Raw genomic sequence first — 15,307 nt, 5'->3', positions numbered from 1 at the left:
ATGCATTTTGCATTCAGAGGAACGAAGATTAACAAGATCAAAAGCGGCCTTTTTCTTCTTTAAGGCCGTTAATCGTCACTGTAATGATCCATACTCATAAATTATCGCTACGTTGAGTTTGAAGCAGCATGACATTCGGCGGAAAATGTGAAAAGTAACTACTTAGAGAATTAAAAAAAATCGGTATAAATACATATAAAAGCATCTGACGAATGGATATATATTAATAGCGAGTGATTTTATAAATACAACAAAAGTGTTTTGTTGGTCAAAAAAACTCTTTTCACATTTAAATGTTATTACAGATATGAATACCCGTTATTTCTGCATTTTGTGATGCATTTCTTATCTAAAAACGTTCAGTTATCTCTCAGCAAATATAATACGGCTAGTAACTCTGCTAAACACATTGCTGCCACTGCAAAGCTTTTTCAAAGAAAACCGGGGTCGTTCGTAGCCATGCGAAGCAGAGCATTTATTCGTTTAGCCTGGAAACCAACTGTAGACCGAGCGTTACAGGTCACCGGCGCTCTCTGCGAGTTGATCAACACCCACTGGGTTCAGAAAGTGACTTGCGTTGCAGTCTTCATCTTTGCTGACCAGCCGCCCACTATCTGGTGCGCACTGCGCGCTGCAGGGACCTTCACGTTGACACTGATTCGGTCCCTGGAGGTCAGCAGGTCGCCGTAGAGCTGCATGCGTGTAGGCCATCCGTTCTAATAATAGCACGCGTTTCAGCACGAAAAAAACTGACAATTAAATAATATTTCTTGTCCAAGTGCTTTTATAACTCGCTGAAAATCCAGCATTGCATCGCAGGAATAAATTGCATTTTAAGGCATATTCAAATAGAGAGCTGTTTTTTAAATTATAATAATATTTTTTTAATTACTGATTTGACTTTTTTAGCCTTGGGGAGCGGAGGAGGCTTTTTTCGAGAACATCTAAAACGCATCGTAGCATCATAGCGGCGGCTTTGTATTTTTTTCCCGTAGAAAATGTATGAAACTAGTTAATATTGCTGAAAATATTTCTGTTGTTTAGTCATGTCACAGGAAATGCTGATAGTAGCCTGTGCTGTTAAAAGTCGTCGCTTTGACAGCCGCTGCATTAAAAAGCTTAATTGCTCAGTTTTGACTCCAAAGCAAGCAGTATTTCTTGTTCTGTTGAACTGAGTAAAAGGTGTCAGCACAAATTACAATGAAGTAGAGACTATGGGAACTAAACAAGACCATATCCAGCAGTTTTTAATTATACTCTGGAGAAAGAGAGTTAACAGAACATCGCTTATGCAGGAAGACATCTGCGCTACATTTTTCCTCTAATAAATTACATTTAAACTAATATTTACATGCATATGCAAATACAATGCATGCAGCGTAGCACTCTCTATACGCTGTTTAAAAGCTCACCAAGGCTGCACTTATCTGTTTAAAAATACGGTAAAAAATTGTCAATTATTATTACTATTTAAAATAACTGTTGTTTATTTGAATATACCGTAAAATGTAATTTATATCTCTGATGCAAGGCTGAATTTTCGGTCTTTAGCCTCACACGAGATACTTCAGAATCAGGCTGATTCACCAATGCCTTGCATTTTTGTGTAAACTGTGATGCATTTATTTATTTTTTTGGATTCTTTGACGAATAGAAAGTTCATAACAACATTTATTTTTTAAAAATTTGCAACATCGTCTTTACTTCCACTTTTGATCAATTGAATGCATCCTTGCTGAAAAGTATTGATACTTTTAAAAAACACTATTACATACAAACCACCTCTGAGATATAGTCTATCAAAGACATGATTTATCTGATGATGAAGGTCGGGTTAGTGCGTAGCATTTACTCTGTAATTCCTGTGCTTTCTTTAATAGAGATGGGTGCTTAAACATCATTTAGTATGTGAGAAGTACATAAATCAGTGCAGTGTGCTGGTTCATGTCGTGTGTAATTGCTTTTATAGCCATCAGAGGTCACATGTCATAAGACTTATGGGGAGAATAAGTATTCGAGTCGCAGATATCCGAGGGAAAGATTTAGCGTGTAATGAATTCGGTGATGATTCCTCCTGCTGTTCTGCCACCTGTTCGGCTCTACGCCGCTTCGTGACTTTACCCACAATCCACGGCGTGCTGAACACGAAGAACGCCGCCCTCCGTCATCAGTCCATGCTGAAAAACAAGCATCTGTAATCGAAACCTTTTAGCCACCCGGCTCTGACTGTGTGATTCACCACAATATTTTACACTGCTTTCTATGCATTTTAATTCTGTGGACTCTTCTACTGAATATAAGCAATTATAGAAATTGTTTATTGGCCAAATCTCTCCAGGTTATGTTTCCAGACAAGTATATAGTAATATAATATATATATATATATATATATATATATATATATATATATATATATATATATATATATATATATATATATATATATATATATATATATATATATATATATATATATATATATATATATATATATATTATATATATATATATATATATATATATATATATATATATATATATATATATATATATATATATATATATATATATATATAAATATATATATATATATATATATATATATATATATATATATTTTTTTATTTTTTTTTTTTTTTTTTTGCACATAATTTATGTCATGATATAAATAAGATAAATGTCTGTTGAAGTAGGCTGTGAAATAAAATATGTCAAATGCAACTGAAGATGATCAAAAGATCAAAATATTAATTGATTATAAATTGTGTAAATGTCTGTTAAAGTAAATTTTTTATAATATATATATATATATATATATATATATATATATATATATATATATAATATTTGTATATTTATTTATCTTTATATATATATATATATATATATATATATATATATATATATATATATATATATATATATATGTAAAGGCTATTCTATTTGCTGTAATTAAATAATCAATATTTGTTAAAATTCTGATTTGTAATTATATTGCAAAAACAATAAACAATTTGTGTGTGAGATTTTGAAAAAAAGAATTATTATTAAAATTAACACGATACACTATTAAAATTAATGCTAATTAAATAATTTTTTAAAGACATAATATTATATACACAAGTTTGCTGTTGAATATTGAGTTGTGGATGTTGAATGACATGCCCTTTAATAAAATAATGATTTTTTTATCTGCTGTAATTAATGGATTAAACAATGAAAAACATAATACTTTTCCAAATAGGCTAAATAAATAAATGTTATGTATACTGCTACATTAAAACAAGTATCTCAGTCACACATATGACAATAAGCCTGCAGTAGAGACCTAAAGAAGAGTGGTGACAGTGATGAAGTGAATGTGTTTGAATGAGAGACCATTAGTCTCAGGTTCTGGGATCTCGTCCAGACACTTCTCTCGGTTCACTGCTATATTACCAGCAGCCAGAATGATTCAATCAACTCAGCAAAAAATACTGCCGTTTATTAAACCAATTCATTTAGGTGAGAATCCGTCCGGATGTGAACGTGATGGACTTTATTCAGTCAGTCATTATACACGTTCAACATCAGGATTTCTGGGAGCTCATGCCTCCTGTGACATTAAATAGAGCTTATATTTGTGAATGCAAACTAGAAAAGTATAAAAACTATTAAAGTTATTTTAAAAAAGAGACAATTGGTCCTAAACTGCAGTCTCTACTGCTGCTTGTGTTGCTTTCAGGCCAGAAAACACTTCTTAGTTTTTAATGACGGGGAGCTCTGAATGTGGTTCTGTGGTTGATTTAATGGCATTTTATACATTAATTATTCACCGTTCAAAAGATGGAGGTTGGTAAGATTTTGAAAGTGTTTTTGGAAGAAGCTTTTCTCATTTTTAGAATTTTATTTTTCACTTTTGGTCTATTTAATGGCTTTTTAATTTCTTTAAAAAAAATCTTGCAGTTATTTTATTTTATATTTTTTAAAATTCTTATTTTAAAATATGTTTTGCATGTTTTTCCAGTTTAGTTAAAGCTTTAGTAATTTTTGCGTTTTTGTTATTTTTACTAGTTTTTTTAGTTTTTCTTTCTATATACAGTATGTCTGTGTAGTTTTTCTTAATGTTTTATTTTAATGTATTTAGATTTTTCACTTTTAAGTTTAATTAATTCTGTGTTTAATCATTTTTTTGGGTGTCTTTGTTATAGTATTTTTTTGTTTAGTATTTTTTTTATTAATTATATATTCAGTTTAACACAGAACAAATATTAGAAAATCAATTTAAACAAAATTAAAGTTTCTTTAACTCTTTCCCCGCCAGTGTTCGCCTGCGTTTTTGATGATTTTCACCTGAATGTGACGACCTTTAAAATATTTTCGGCTGTGCATATATCAACATAAAGAACCGAGACTCTGCTTTCAAACAAAATAATCCGTTTTATTCTATCTTTTTATGTTCATGTTTTATCCTCGCTTGAATGCAGACAGGTTTCGTCACAAATACGACATAATAGACCAAAAAACATTTTTATCAAAGTACTGAATGCATTTCAAGCAAAATGCATTCGGATGTCAATTAAATAATTGAAATTGCATTCAGTAAATGGAACAAACAGACACCCACAAACATTTAGGCTGCTTATATACATATGCACCTATATATACATATTCATATATATATATATATATACACACATATACACATGCATAGATCATGCACGCACACACACACACACATATTCATATCGTGGGGTTATCGATCTACCCACAGCATAACTAGAGATGTTTCTGTGTCTGTAAAGACATTTCCGTCACTGACTAGCATAATTCGTCCCGATCAGATTCAAAACATATATGATCTCTATTATGATCTACGTTGTCTCTGATCCCTCCGTTCACGATGACCGCTGTTTTTTCGACCCCTAACTCATTCAGGACATGCGCTAGGCTTTCCTTACACCTAGAACAGTATTGATGAAAACGTTTGGCTTTAGTTATAACTCCGGTCTGGAAAGTGCTTCCCGAATCCTCCTGGAATCGTGTGTTTAACGCCGGCTCTCGTGTGTCTGTGTTTGTCAGAGCGCCGTGGCCATGTACGACGGGGCGAGGGTTCCCTCCCCTGAGGACGGTGCTAACGGGGTCCCTCTGCAGCCCGAGGCCCCTGCAGACCGTCCCAGAGCCGACGAGCAGCCTGAGGAGGAAGAGGGAGTCCCGCCCGAGCCTGTCCTGGTGAAGAAGGCTCACCGCGAGATTCTGGACCATGAGAGGAAGAGGAGGGTGGAGCTGAAGTGCATGGAGCTTCAGGAGATGATGGAGGAACAGGGGTGAGTGAAGCACTGATAGCATCATATACACGTGTGTGTGTGTGTGTGTGTGCGTGCGTGTGTGTGTGTGTGTGTGTGTGTGTGTGTGTGTGTGTGCGTGTGTGCGTGTGTGTGTGCGTGTGTGCGTGTGTGCATGTGTGCGTGCGTGTGTGTGTGTGTTTAGCTCCGTTCCAAAATCTAGCAAGCTGCCTTGCTGTCCACTAAGTATTTACTGTGCACTGCATCCAAAGCAGTTTTACTGAAAGATAGCCTTTAAACTACACAAATTTCTGAATCTCTTATTTAAAATCATTTAAAACATACTTGAAAAATACTGTGACATGATACTATAAGTCTCTTTACATTCTACGTTGTTTCTGGGCTTACAAGAAAAATGAACAGTGCCATTCAAATAAGTCAATAACGTAAAAATAATAATACAAAAAGTAATCGAAATAAAACTATGTTTAAGTAGCAAATAAAAAAAAGTTATGATTTTGCCTATAAATGAACATTTTGCAACATGCTTCAAATAAATTATATCAACAGATTAAAGTTAAAATGTGTATTTTGCACTGCACAAAATGTAAAAAACTATATTTTTCTTAGTAAACAACAATTTCTAGTACATTTCACAAATAATTACAAAGAAATGGCAAGTAACATTGATTTTGAAAGTATTTTACTCCAATGATCTCTATTTGTATTTACAACTCCCAAAAACAATCCAACCTCGGTATGACTATGAATATTACATGCATATATTACGAAGGATTTTCTTTTCATGCATGAGACATCACATGAGCGTCTGAAGACATGAAGGAGAATATGAAATGGCGGTGCATTGTTTTCTGGGCTGTTGTTTTATTTACGACGGTCCTTGCATTATTTCTGATGCAGAAATGCAGCTCTGGTATTTCTAAACAAGAACCGGAACAGAAACGCTTCGTTTTATGGGTGGTTGCATTCAGAAAAGTTTCAGAGCGCAGTTCATAATTCACAATTGCATTCTGGGTATTGCCACAAAGTCTCGGTTTTCTTCTTCAAGTTGTCTCGGCAGCGTAACAATTCAAAGACCATCCTGCAGGATGAACAGGATGAAGGTGATAAGCTAGTTAAAAACATTGAATTGAATCGACTGCACAAGAGGTTGGATTGCAATTGTAAAATGGAATTTAATTGTAAACAGGAAATTAATTGATCTTTCACTCTAATCCATAAAAATTCATCTACTACATATAGACCTTCCCATACAGACATTTGGGGTCAGCAAAAATCCTGAAAATTATCGCGTTTTCTCAAAACATGAAGCTGCACAACATTTTTTCAACATTGATAATAATGTGAAAAATTTCCTGAGCATATTAAAGTGATTTCTGAAGGATCATGTGATGCAATGATTAGTAATGATGCTGAAAATAATGATATTTTGCATTATATTCAAACAGAAAACAGTATTTAAAATTATAATATTTACGATTGTTACAGTTTTTAGCTGTCTAAATTTATGATATATATTATATAATGTATTGACACACACACACACACATACACACACACACACACACACACACACACACACACACACACACACACACACACACACACACACACACACACACACACACACACACACACACACACACACACACACACACACACACACACACACACACACACACACACACACACACACACACACACACACACACACACACACACACACACACACACACACACACACACACACACACACACATACACACACACATACACACACACACACACACACACACACACACACACACACACACACACACACACATACACACACAGACACACACACACACACACACACACACACAATCTTTGCATCTATAAAAGTATCACATGAAAATTTTAGGTTGTGTTAAATCATGCGACTTTGCACATATTTGAATTTTTTCATTATTTGGCGCTTCTTTGAATAACATCAGAAAACCTTTGCACTTGGACGAGTCTCCACTGACAGATGCAGTGCACGCTGCTGTATTAGTGACGTGGTGGAGGATTTGTGGCCTGCCTGACATCTGCTGTAATCCCGCAGACGTCTGAAGCAGCTCTGAGTGTCTCTAATTAAACAGCAGCTGTGTGACCTTGAGGCAGAATGAATGATGGTGATAAAGCACACAAACACCGCCGCAGGGGAACCAGCTCGGTGCACAAAAGCTGATGAAAGATTTGCTTCAGTTCGGGATTAGAAATCTGCTAACGTGCTTAAATGCTTAGTGAATGAGGTGCTGAGTGGGCCTGAATTTCTGCCTCCATTCATCAACACACATCACAGAAACAGAGGAAAGCATGCTCAGTTTAGTTTTGATCACTAGTGGAAGAACCACGCAGATCTTGACTCAGAAAATGTGTGTCCTTCATTTTATTAAAGGGATAGTTCACCCAAAAATCACCTAGTTTTGCATTATATACATAATGGCGCAAAAACTAAATATAACCATAACAAACAGCAATAAAAAATATAAATGTCAGTACAATAAAAATCAATGAGGTCCAGCGTTGTTTTGTTATGATTTATATTCAGTTTTAATTATTTAATTTATTTAATGTTTTATTTATTATTCATATTCTGAATTCGCTCTCGATTTAGCTATATTTTTTTATTTTGTATTTTCAACTTTAAGTTTTATTGATTCGGTTCTCAACTTTTATTATGTTTAGATTTATGCGTAGCTGTATTTTATTTTATTATAAAATTGTATTTCATTATAAGTTGTGCAACCAACATTTACTGTATATTTCATTTTATTTCAGCATTATTTCAATAAAGAAAATGAATCATTTTGAATCATTTCTGTTTTAGTTGACAATAACAATGTGGCCTGACGTGAAAGTGAAAGTAAATGATGATAATTTTTTTAAAGAATAGAATAGAATAGAACCCATGCTTTTCAAAAACCTATTAGAATACGGCCCCTTTAAAAGTGATCTGTGTGATTTCTTCAGCACTATAGCGTCAACCAATAGAATGACACGAATAATGGCTGTTTCCAAACAGGTTTCCCAAACATTGCTCTACTTTATGAAGACCATCTCCTCTTTATTTTCACTCGTGTTATTGGAAATGGATTTTTGCTTGTTAGGAGCTCTGAGTAATAGTTATTAGATTGATGACGATGTTGTGGAGCAGGATGTTGGAGATGGAGGAGGGTGGTGGATCAGCCATCTGGCAGCACGCACACACACACACACACACACACACACACACACTCACACACACTCACTGCACGATGACTAATTGTGCTCTGCTTTAGGAGATGTTGGCTCTCCATATGCTCGTAGCAGCAGACGGCGTGCAGCTCTGTGTAAGTCAGACGAGCTCCGTGTAGTGTTTGCTGAAGATCTGGTTTTCTCGTGTTAAACACGCTTCAGCGGTCGCGTGTCCTCTGCTTATTTCTGTTTGTGCGAGAGACCTCCAAGATGTCACCCTGGAGGCTTTTTAAATGGACATTTCAGCCAGAAATACTCATTTGCTCAGCCCTGTGTCGCTCGAAAACACGCACAACTTCATTCCCGCAACGCAAATGAGATTTTGAAGAATCCTTCATGCTGTCTTGCATACTGTACCAGAACCAAAAGCATGACCCTTGCGCTGTATAACAAATCATAGGATAGCATAGGATTGCGTGAGGAGCATTACTTGCTGAAAACCTCGCTCTTCGTTGTTGCTCTAGAATCTCATTTGCATGTATGCATATTCAAATGTGACTCATGAGGATGCATCGCTCCGGGTTTGACTTAATGTGCGTCTTGCGATCAAGTTTGAATACGCATAATGAGATTTGAGAGCTTGTAGAAGCAAGAATATTTTACACACAAGAATATATAAATAAATAAGAAAAACAGGGTGGTATAGTTTGTATTTTGGAGCATTTTTTTTACTAGTTAGATAGTTTCCAAATAGTTTTAAATGTCAATTTTAAATAGTTAAAGCCCGTTGCAGTGGACGCACAGGAAAGGCAGTCGTAGGTTTGGAATGACGTAAGGAAGAATGAATTGTTTGTTTAAGCGAAGGGCTTGTCTCAGTGTATCAGCGAGATGCAGGATAATCGCAGGGGTGTTTCGTAGAGAGCGGCGGGGGAATTCAGTTTTTGAATGGAGACTGGAGGCTCCTCTCTGAAGCTGTGGATATAAACGATGGGACACTCCTCCCCCGTAAAGTCTTTAACCCTGTAACCTCTTCTATATAACCTGCCCCAACACACACACACACAGACACACACACACACACACAGACACACACAGACAGACACACACACACACACACACACACACACACAGACACACACACACACACACACACACACACACACACACAGACAGACACACACAGACACAGACAGACACACACACACACACACACACACACACACACACACACACACACACACACACACACACACACACACACACACACACACACACACACACACACACACACACACACACACACACACACACACACACACACACACACACACACACACACACACCACACACACACACACAGACACACACACACACACACACACACACACACACACACACACACACACACACACACACACACACACAGACACACACACACACACACACACACACACACACACACACACACACACACACACACACACACACACACACACACACACACACACACACACACACACACACACACACACACACACACACACACACACACACACACACACACACACACACACACACACACACACACACACACACACACACACACACACACACACACACACACACACACACACACACACACACACACACACACACACACACACACACACACACACACACACACACACACACACACACACACACAGACACACACACACACACACACACACACACACACAGACACACACACACAGGCCGATGGTGTGCAAACAGAGGTGTCCTGTTATTATATATATATAGTGTGTTTTTAACTCTAAAGTTGAACTTAGCATCTAGCCACAATAAAATATATTTTATTTCATTTCATTTCATTTTGAGGTTGGCTTTTTTCAGTGCACGTGTTTATTTGTGTTGTGGTCATACGGTAAGTCCCCTGGATTTCTGTGTAGAAATGCGTGTTGTTGAGCAGAGGTGTGCTGTTTTATTCTAAGCGACTGGACTTTGGTTCTGCACCTGTCGGATGATAAAACAGGTGAAAATATCCAGCAGTAGTTGGCCGTGTGGCATTTTCACCCCAGCAGGAACCAATTAGTGAAGTGTTACTGTTGGAGCGGTGCTCCGGTTAATCGCTCCACCGCCAGCGGCTACGCCAGCGGCCCGGCGCCTCCATCTGCCCCCACCTCTGCGGCCAGAGAGCCGGGACGGACAGATGGAGACCAGGATGAGGCTTCATGCATTATTGACACGCTCCCTGGAGAAGTGTGATGAGACTCGGAGGACGGAGGATGGGTAGATGGACTTCAGTAAGGAAAGATGCAGTTTATTGCGTAACCGGATTCCCAGACAGGTCTGAGGCTCGTTAATATGCATGAGAGCTCCGCGGGAACCTTTAGCGTTTAACCACCAACCAATCAGATCAACTCTTGCCGCGTTCAGCCGCGTTCGACACCGGCGGCCATCTTGGTTTTGAAAGTACTTTTGGAGGTGGAGTGCGTTGTTTCGAAATGAAAAAGGCATTTTTGGGTAGAGGAATAATAATAATGTTATTTGCATCACGTTACTTTGGTACGAGTAGTGAAATTTAAAAAGGGTTAGTATTGTGCTATTTTAAAAAAGACAAACTGATAAAGTAATAGCTAAGTTGTTACTGGTTTTCCAACTAAATAATGAACAAATTCATGTTAATGTAGCTTACTTTTCCATAATATCTGACTTTTTACTCCACTTAATGTAGGAAAACAAGCTGTTTCTTGATTCATCGCTCTTTTAAATGTTTTAAACATCAGCTTTTTCTTCTTCATAATAACTAATAAACTAATAAATGAATCATTCTCCACATCCAGTCATCTTCTCTGAGGTCAGATGGCAATGTCAGATGGCTTCTTTTTTAACGAACCAGTTCACAAATAACGTTCAACGATTCATTCATGAAACTTTTAGTAGTTAACAAAAACTACCAAAAAAGGAGCATCTGTATGAGTTTTACTTAAAAATAAATTTAATAAACACTTTTTATGTTTTACGTAAAGGTTCACATTTTGTCATTTTGCAATCGTTTTGAGAATGTTACTTTTGAATGTTTTCTGAAACGAGTCGTAACATTAAAAAAAAACGTTTGTGCTAAAGTTTTGAGATTATTAAAAACATCGAGAGAACCTTTCCAGAATTTGAAACACCTAAATTGATCTTGTTTGCCAAATTATTCACAATACAAACCATTTTTTTTCACTTAAATAAAATCTGCATGAGTTGACTCTTTGTCCGGAAGGTCTGCACCATCAGTTCTGATATTATTGATCAATAAGCTGCATTTCTGATTTTGTGGCGTCGTCCTCTATAATCCATCTCTATATGCTCTGCATTGAGCCGCCGGCTTCATTAGGTGCACAGGGGAGTATGTGCTATTAGGTTAATCAGCGCTATCGATTCACGGCTAAACAAAACAGACAGAAGGTGCATTAATGTCCCAGGAGTCTTCTGCTAATGATGGCAACTTTGCTCTTGTCATTATTATCTAATTGGCTTAATAAGGCCTATCCATTGTGTCCAGAATGTAGTGTGTGTGTGTGTGTGTGTGTGTGTGTGTGCTACAGATGCTCTCGGTTAGAGCCCCCTGCAGGTCATGTTGGCGTAGGCTGCCTTACACTTATGTTCACACATAAAAAGTGAAAAGCAAGTATTTCTGCGATGCTGAACATCTGCGTGCTGCGTGTTTATTTACCGAGTTGCACATGCATATAGTTGCAGAAAGGCTTCAATTATTCGTTTTATTCACCAAAGATGTGTTTAACCGATCGAAAGAGACATTTATAATGTCATAAAAGCTTTCAGTTTCAAACTAATGCTGTTCTCTTGAACTTTCTGTTCATCGAAGAATCCTAAACGTATCAGTTTGCGCAAACACAAGCAGCAGCTGTTTCCGACATTGATCGTTTTTTAAGATAGTGTATGCATATTTTATTTATTATAAAATATAGTAGAATTTGGAAGAACGCAAACAAGAATCATATTTATGGTTTATTTAGATTTGGGAGCATGTCGTTGGGAAAACATGCGATAGATACAGCATCTGTATTAATGGGAAATATGTTAAAATTATTGTTATTTTTTGGAAACAACAAAACTAAACTGTAGGGGAGAAATACGATGATTCTATTTACAGCACTTTCACAAATTGAATAGATAAGCGGCAAAAATACACTCGACGTTTATTCTTGTAGATGCGGTAAACTTCCTAAAAGAAAATGGCTTAATAAATGCACAAATTAAGTTTTACGTGACCTCTAAAATGTTACACTGGGTTTAGTGGATTTTAAAATCATCAGCGATCATGAGCTTATTATGAAGACTTTAGAAGGGAAAAAAATGAAAAATCCTCGGATCGTATTCACAGAAATTCATTTTTATCTTGTGTGTGTGTGTGTGTGCGTGCATGTGTCGGAATGGATTTGATAAAGCGGCATTATCTCCGGCCCCTCCAGCGCAAGCTTTTATAGTAGGAAACTTTGGCTTCTTCACAAACACGCACATCATCTTCCTCGTGCGCCGCTGTGTGCAGCTGCTCTGGGCAGAGGCTGATAAAACCTGCTATTGTGATGCCGTACATTACCGGCTGAACTGAATGCACAATGGTTGCCCCTGGTTACACCAGCCTACTTTAACCAGACAGCAGGTGCAGGTTTCACGTGCCGCTGTGTTACATCGACACACCTCGACGTACACGTCACGCGTGAAAAACCCGGCGAGCTTCCCTGCTGTCCGCGTGGTGAGCATGCTCACTGAAACGCGTCGGTAATGCACACTAATGCAAACGCACACACATATTCGGGGAAATATTCATTATTTAAACTACATCTACACTACCAGTCTAATAGGTTTCGTCTCTTCTGCTTACCAAGGGTGCATTTATTTGATCAAAAATTCTGTAAAATATTAAATAATTATAACAGTTTAAGTGAAGTGTTTATCAGTTTGAATATATTTTAAAACGCAATTTATTCCTGTCGTCAAAGCTGAATTTTCAGCACATGATCATGCTTTGTTGCTGCTCAAGAAACCTTTCGGATTATTGTCAGTGTTCAATAAAGATGTGCTACAAAAAAAGGAAAGAAATTCACTTCATCAAGGCCACGTTAACTTATGTTTATGCTTAAGTAAATGTTGCTCTTCTGAAATCTATTCATCAAGGAATGCTGAAAAAACTTCTCGACATTGAAAACTAAGAAGCATTATAAATAATTGAAGATCAGCAATAATATGAATAATGGATTTTGTCAAAATATGAAAAAAAGGAGCGCGTATCACAAAAACGCAATCTGAGCTCAGGTTCAGGACAAAGAATGAATTATAAAAAAGAACAAACGAATTATCCGCAAAACATAAAGATGTCCTTATTGTTGCAACGTTTCGACCATCAGGTCTTCATCTCTTCATAAGTGAGCGTCCCAATCAGACACACACACGTAACCCTTCTTTCACAAAATAATGGATTTTGTGACGCCGAAGTCTGGAGTAGTGATGCTGAAAATTCAGCTTTGATCACAAGAATAAATTACATTTTAAAATGTATTTAATTAGATAACAATTAAAAGAAATTGTATTAATATTTTAAAATATTGCTGTTTTTATCAAATGAATGCACTGAACTACTGCAATGCTTTTTGTTATTCATTGAATGATTTATTCGAAGTATTTCACTTCTTGATTTAAATAGTTTTTTTTCCACCCAGCTGGTGCAAATGAGAAAGGAGCGTGTCTGTGACGCATCAAGGGGTTGTGGACGTTAAGCAACCGGTTTGGATCTGGATTTCGGTTCCATCTCTTTTTGCACAGTATGGGTTCAAATGTCATCAAGCGCACACTGTTGTCTGTGTGCTGACTGTCAAGTCACCTTCACCACCCACAGATTTCTGCATGGTGACTATATAGTGAATATAAAGAGCGTTTCTCCGGTCCGGCGCCCCCTGCAGGCAGCTGCGTGCCTCTTAAATCACATTACAGCCAAAGTGTGTGACATGACAGTCTCTCTCTCACACACACACACACACACACACACACACACACACACACACACTACGGTAATCTTGTTTCCTGACGGATGCGCTCCGGAGAAAACGAGAATGGCCTGTTTAATATCCTAACCCTTAGCAGGGCAGAATCTTTTCATGCTGCATTTCTCGAAACGTTTTTAGCGCATCTCTGAAAGAGGCAAGATTAAAACTAGACTTTTTTTTACATTTCTGAAGAAACTACAAGTGGTGAACCGTGCCGAAGATTTTCTGGGCGGGTTAGCTTGGCTCCCTCCTTAGGTGTTTTTTTTTTTTTTTTCACCTGTTTCGACAACCAGTCCCGAAAGATTTCCTTAAATCGTGTTTTGCTGAGGAGATCGCTTTTGCTGTTCTTCGCAGATATTCCGAAGAAGAAATCCGGCAGAAGGTTGGAACATTTCGGCAGATGCTGATGGAGAAGGAGGGCGTGATAACTCGAGAAGGCTTGCACCCTCGTCCACCGTGAGTCAATCACACACTCTACCATTGATCCTCTCTGATCTCATTTTCCACACGTAATTGAATATAGCGTGTGTTTCCAGTAGAGACAGTATTGGATAGCGTTTGTGTGCGACATTGTATTCCCGTGATTAACGACAATGCTGACCAGCACTGATAGAAACCATCCATAACACAGATCATAAGCCAGGGAATAGACGCCACATGTTTAATAGATAAATGTACGTTAAATTACTAGAACTAGAAACACTTTAATGCTTTTATGCAACTGGCTGGAAAACCGTTTAGCTAAGTAATGCGATGCAAGAATGCTTC

General features: G+C 37.3%; 1 protein-coding gene across 2 annotated transcripts in view; it reads left to right on the top strand.

Annotated features, from left to right (window-relative positions):
- The window catches only part of srrm3 (serine/arginine repetitive matrix 3), a 61,206-nt gene that overhangs the window by 23,186 nt on the left and 22,713 nt on the right, over positions 1-15,307 (top strand). For both annotated transcript variants that reach the window (XM_043239952.1, XM_043239951.1), the window contains exons 2-3: positions 5,062-5,306; positions 14,894-14,995. In XM_043239952.1, the coding sequence (XP_043095887.1) occupies positions 5,074-5,306; positions 14,894-14,995 (335 nt within the window). In that variant the 5' untranslated portion in view covers positions 5,062-5,073. The remainder of the gene's footprint in view (positions 1-5,061; positions 5,307-14,893; positions 14,996-15,307) is intronic.

The sequence above is a fragment of the Puntigrus tetrazona genome, chromosome 5 (assembly GCF_018831695.1).
Source record: "Puntigrus tetrazona isolate hp1 chromosome 5, ASM1883169v1, whole genome shotgun sequence".
Lineage (NCBI taxonomy): Eukaryota > Metazoa > Chordata > Actinopteri > Cypriniformes > Cyprinidae > Puntigrus > Puntigrus tetrazona.
Note: the sequence above shows the minus strand (reverse complement) of the source record. Positions and strands in the feature narration are given on the sequence as shown.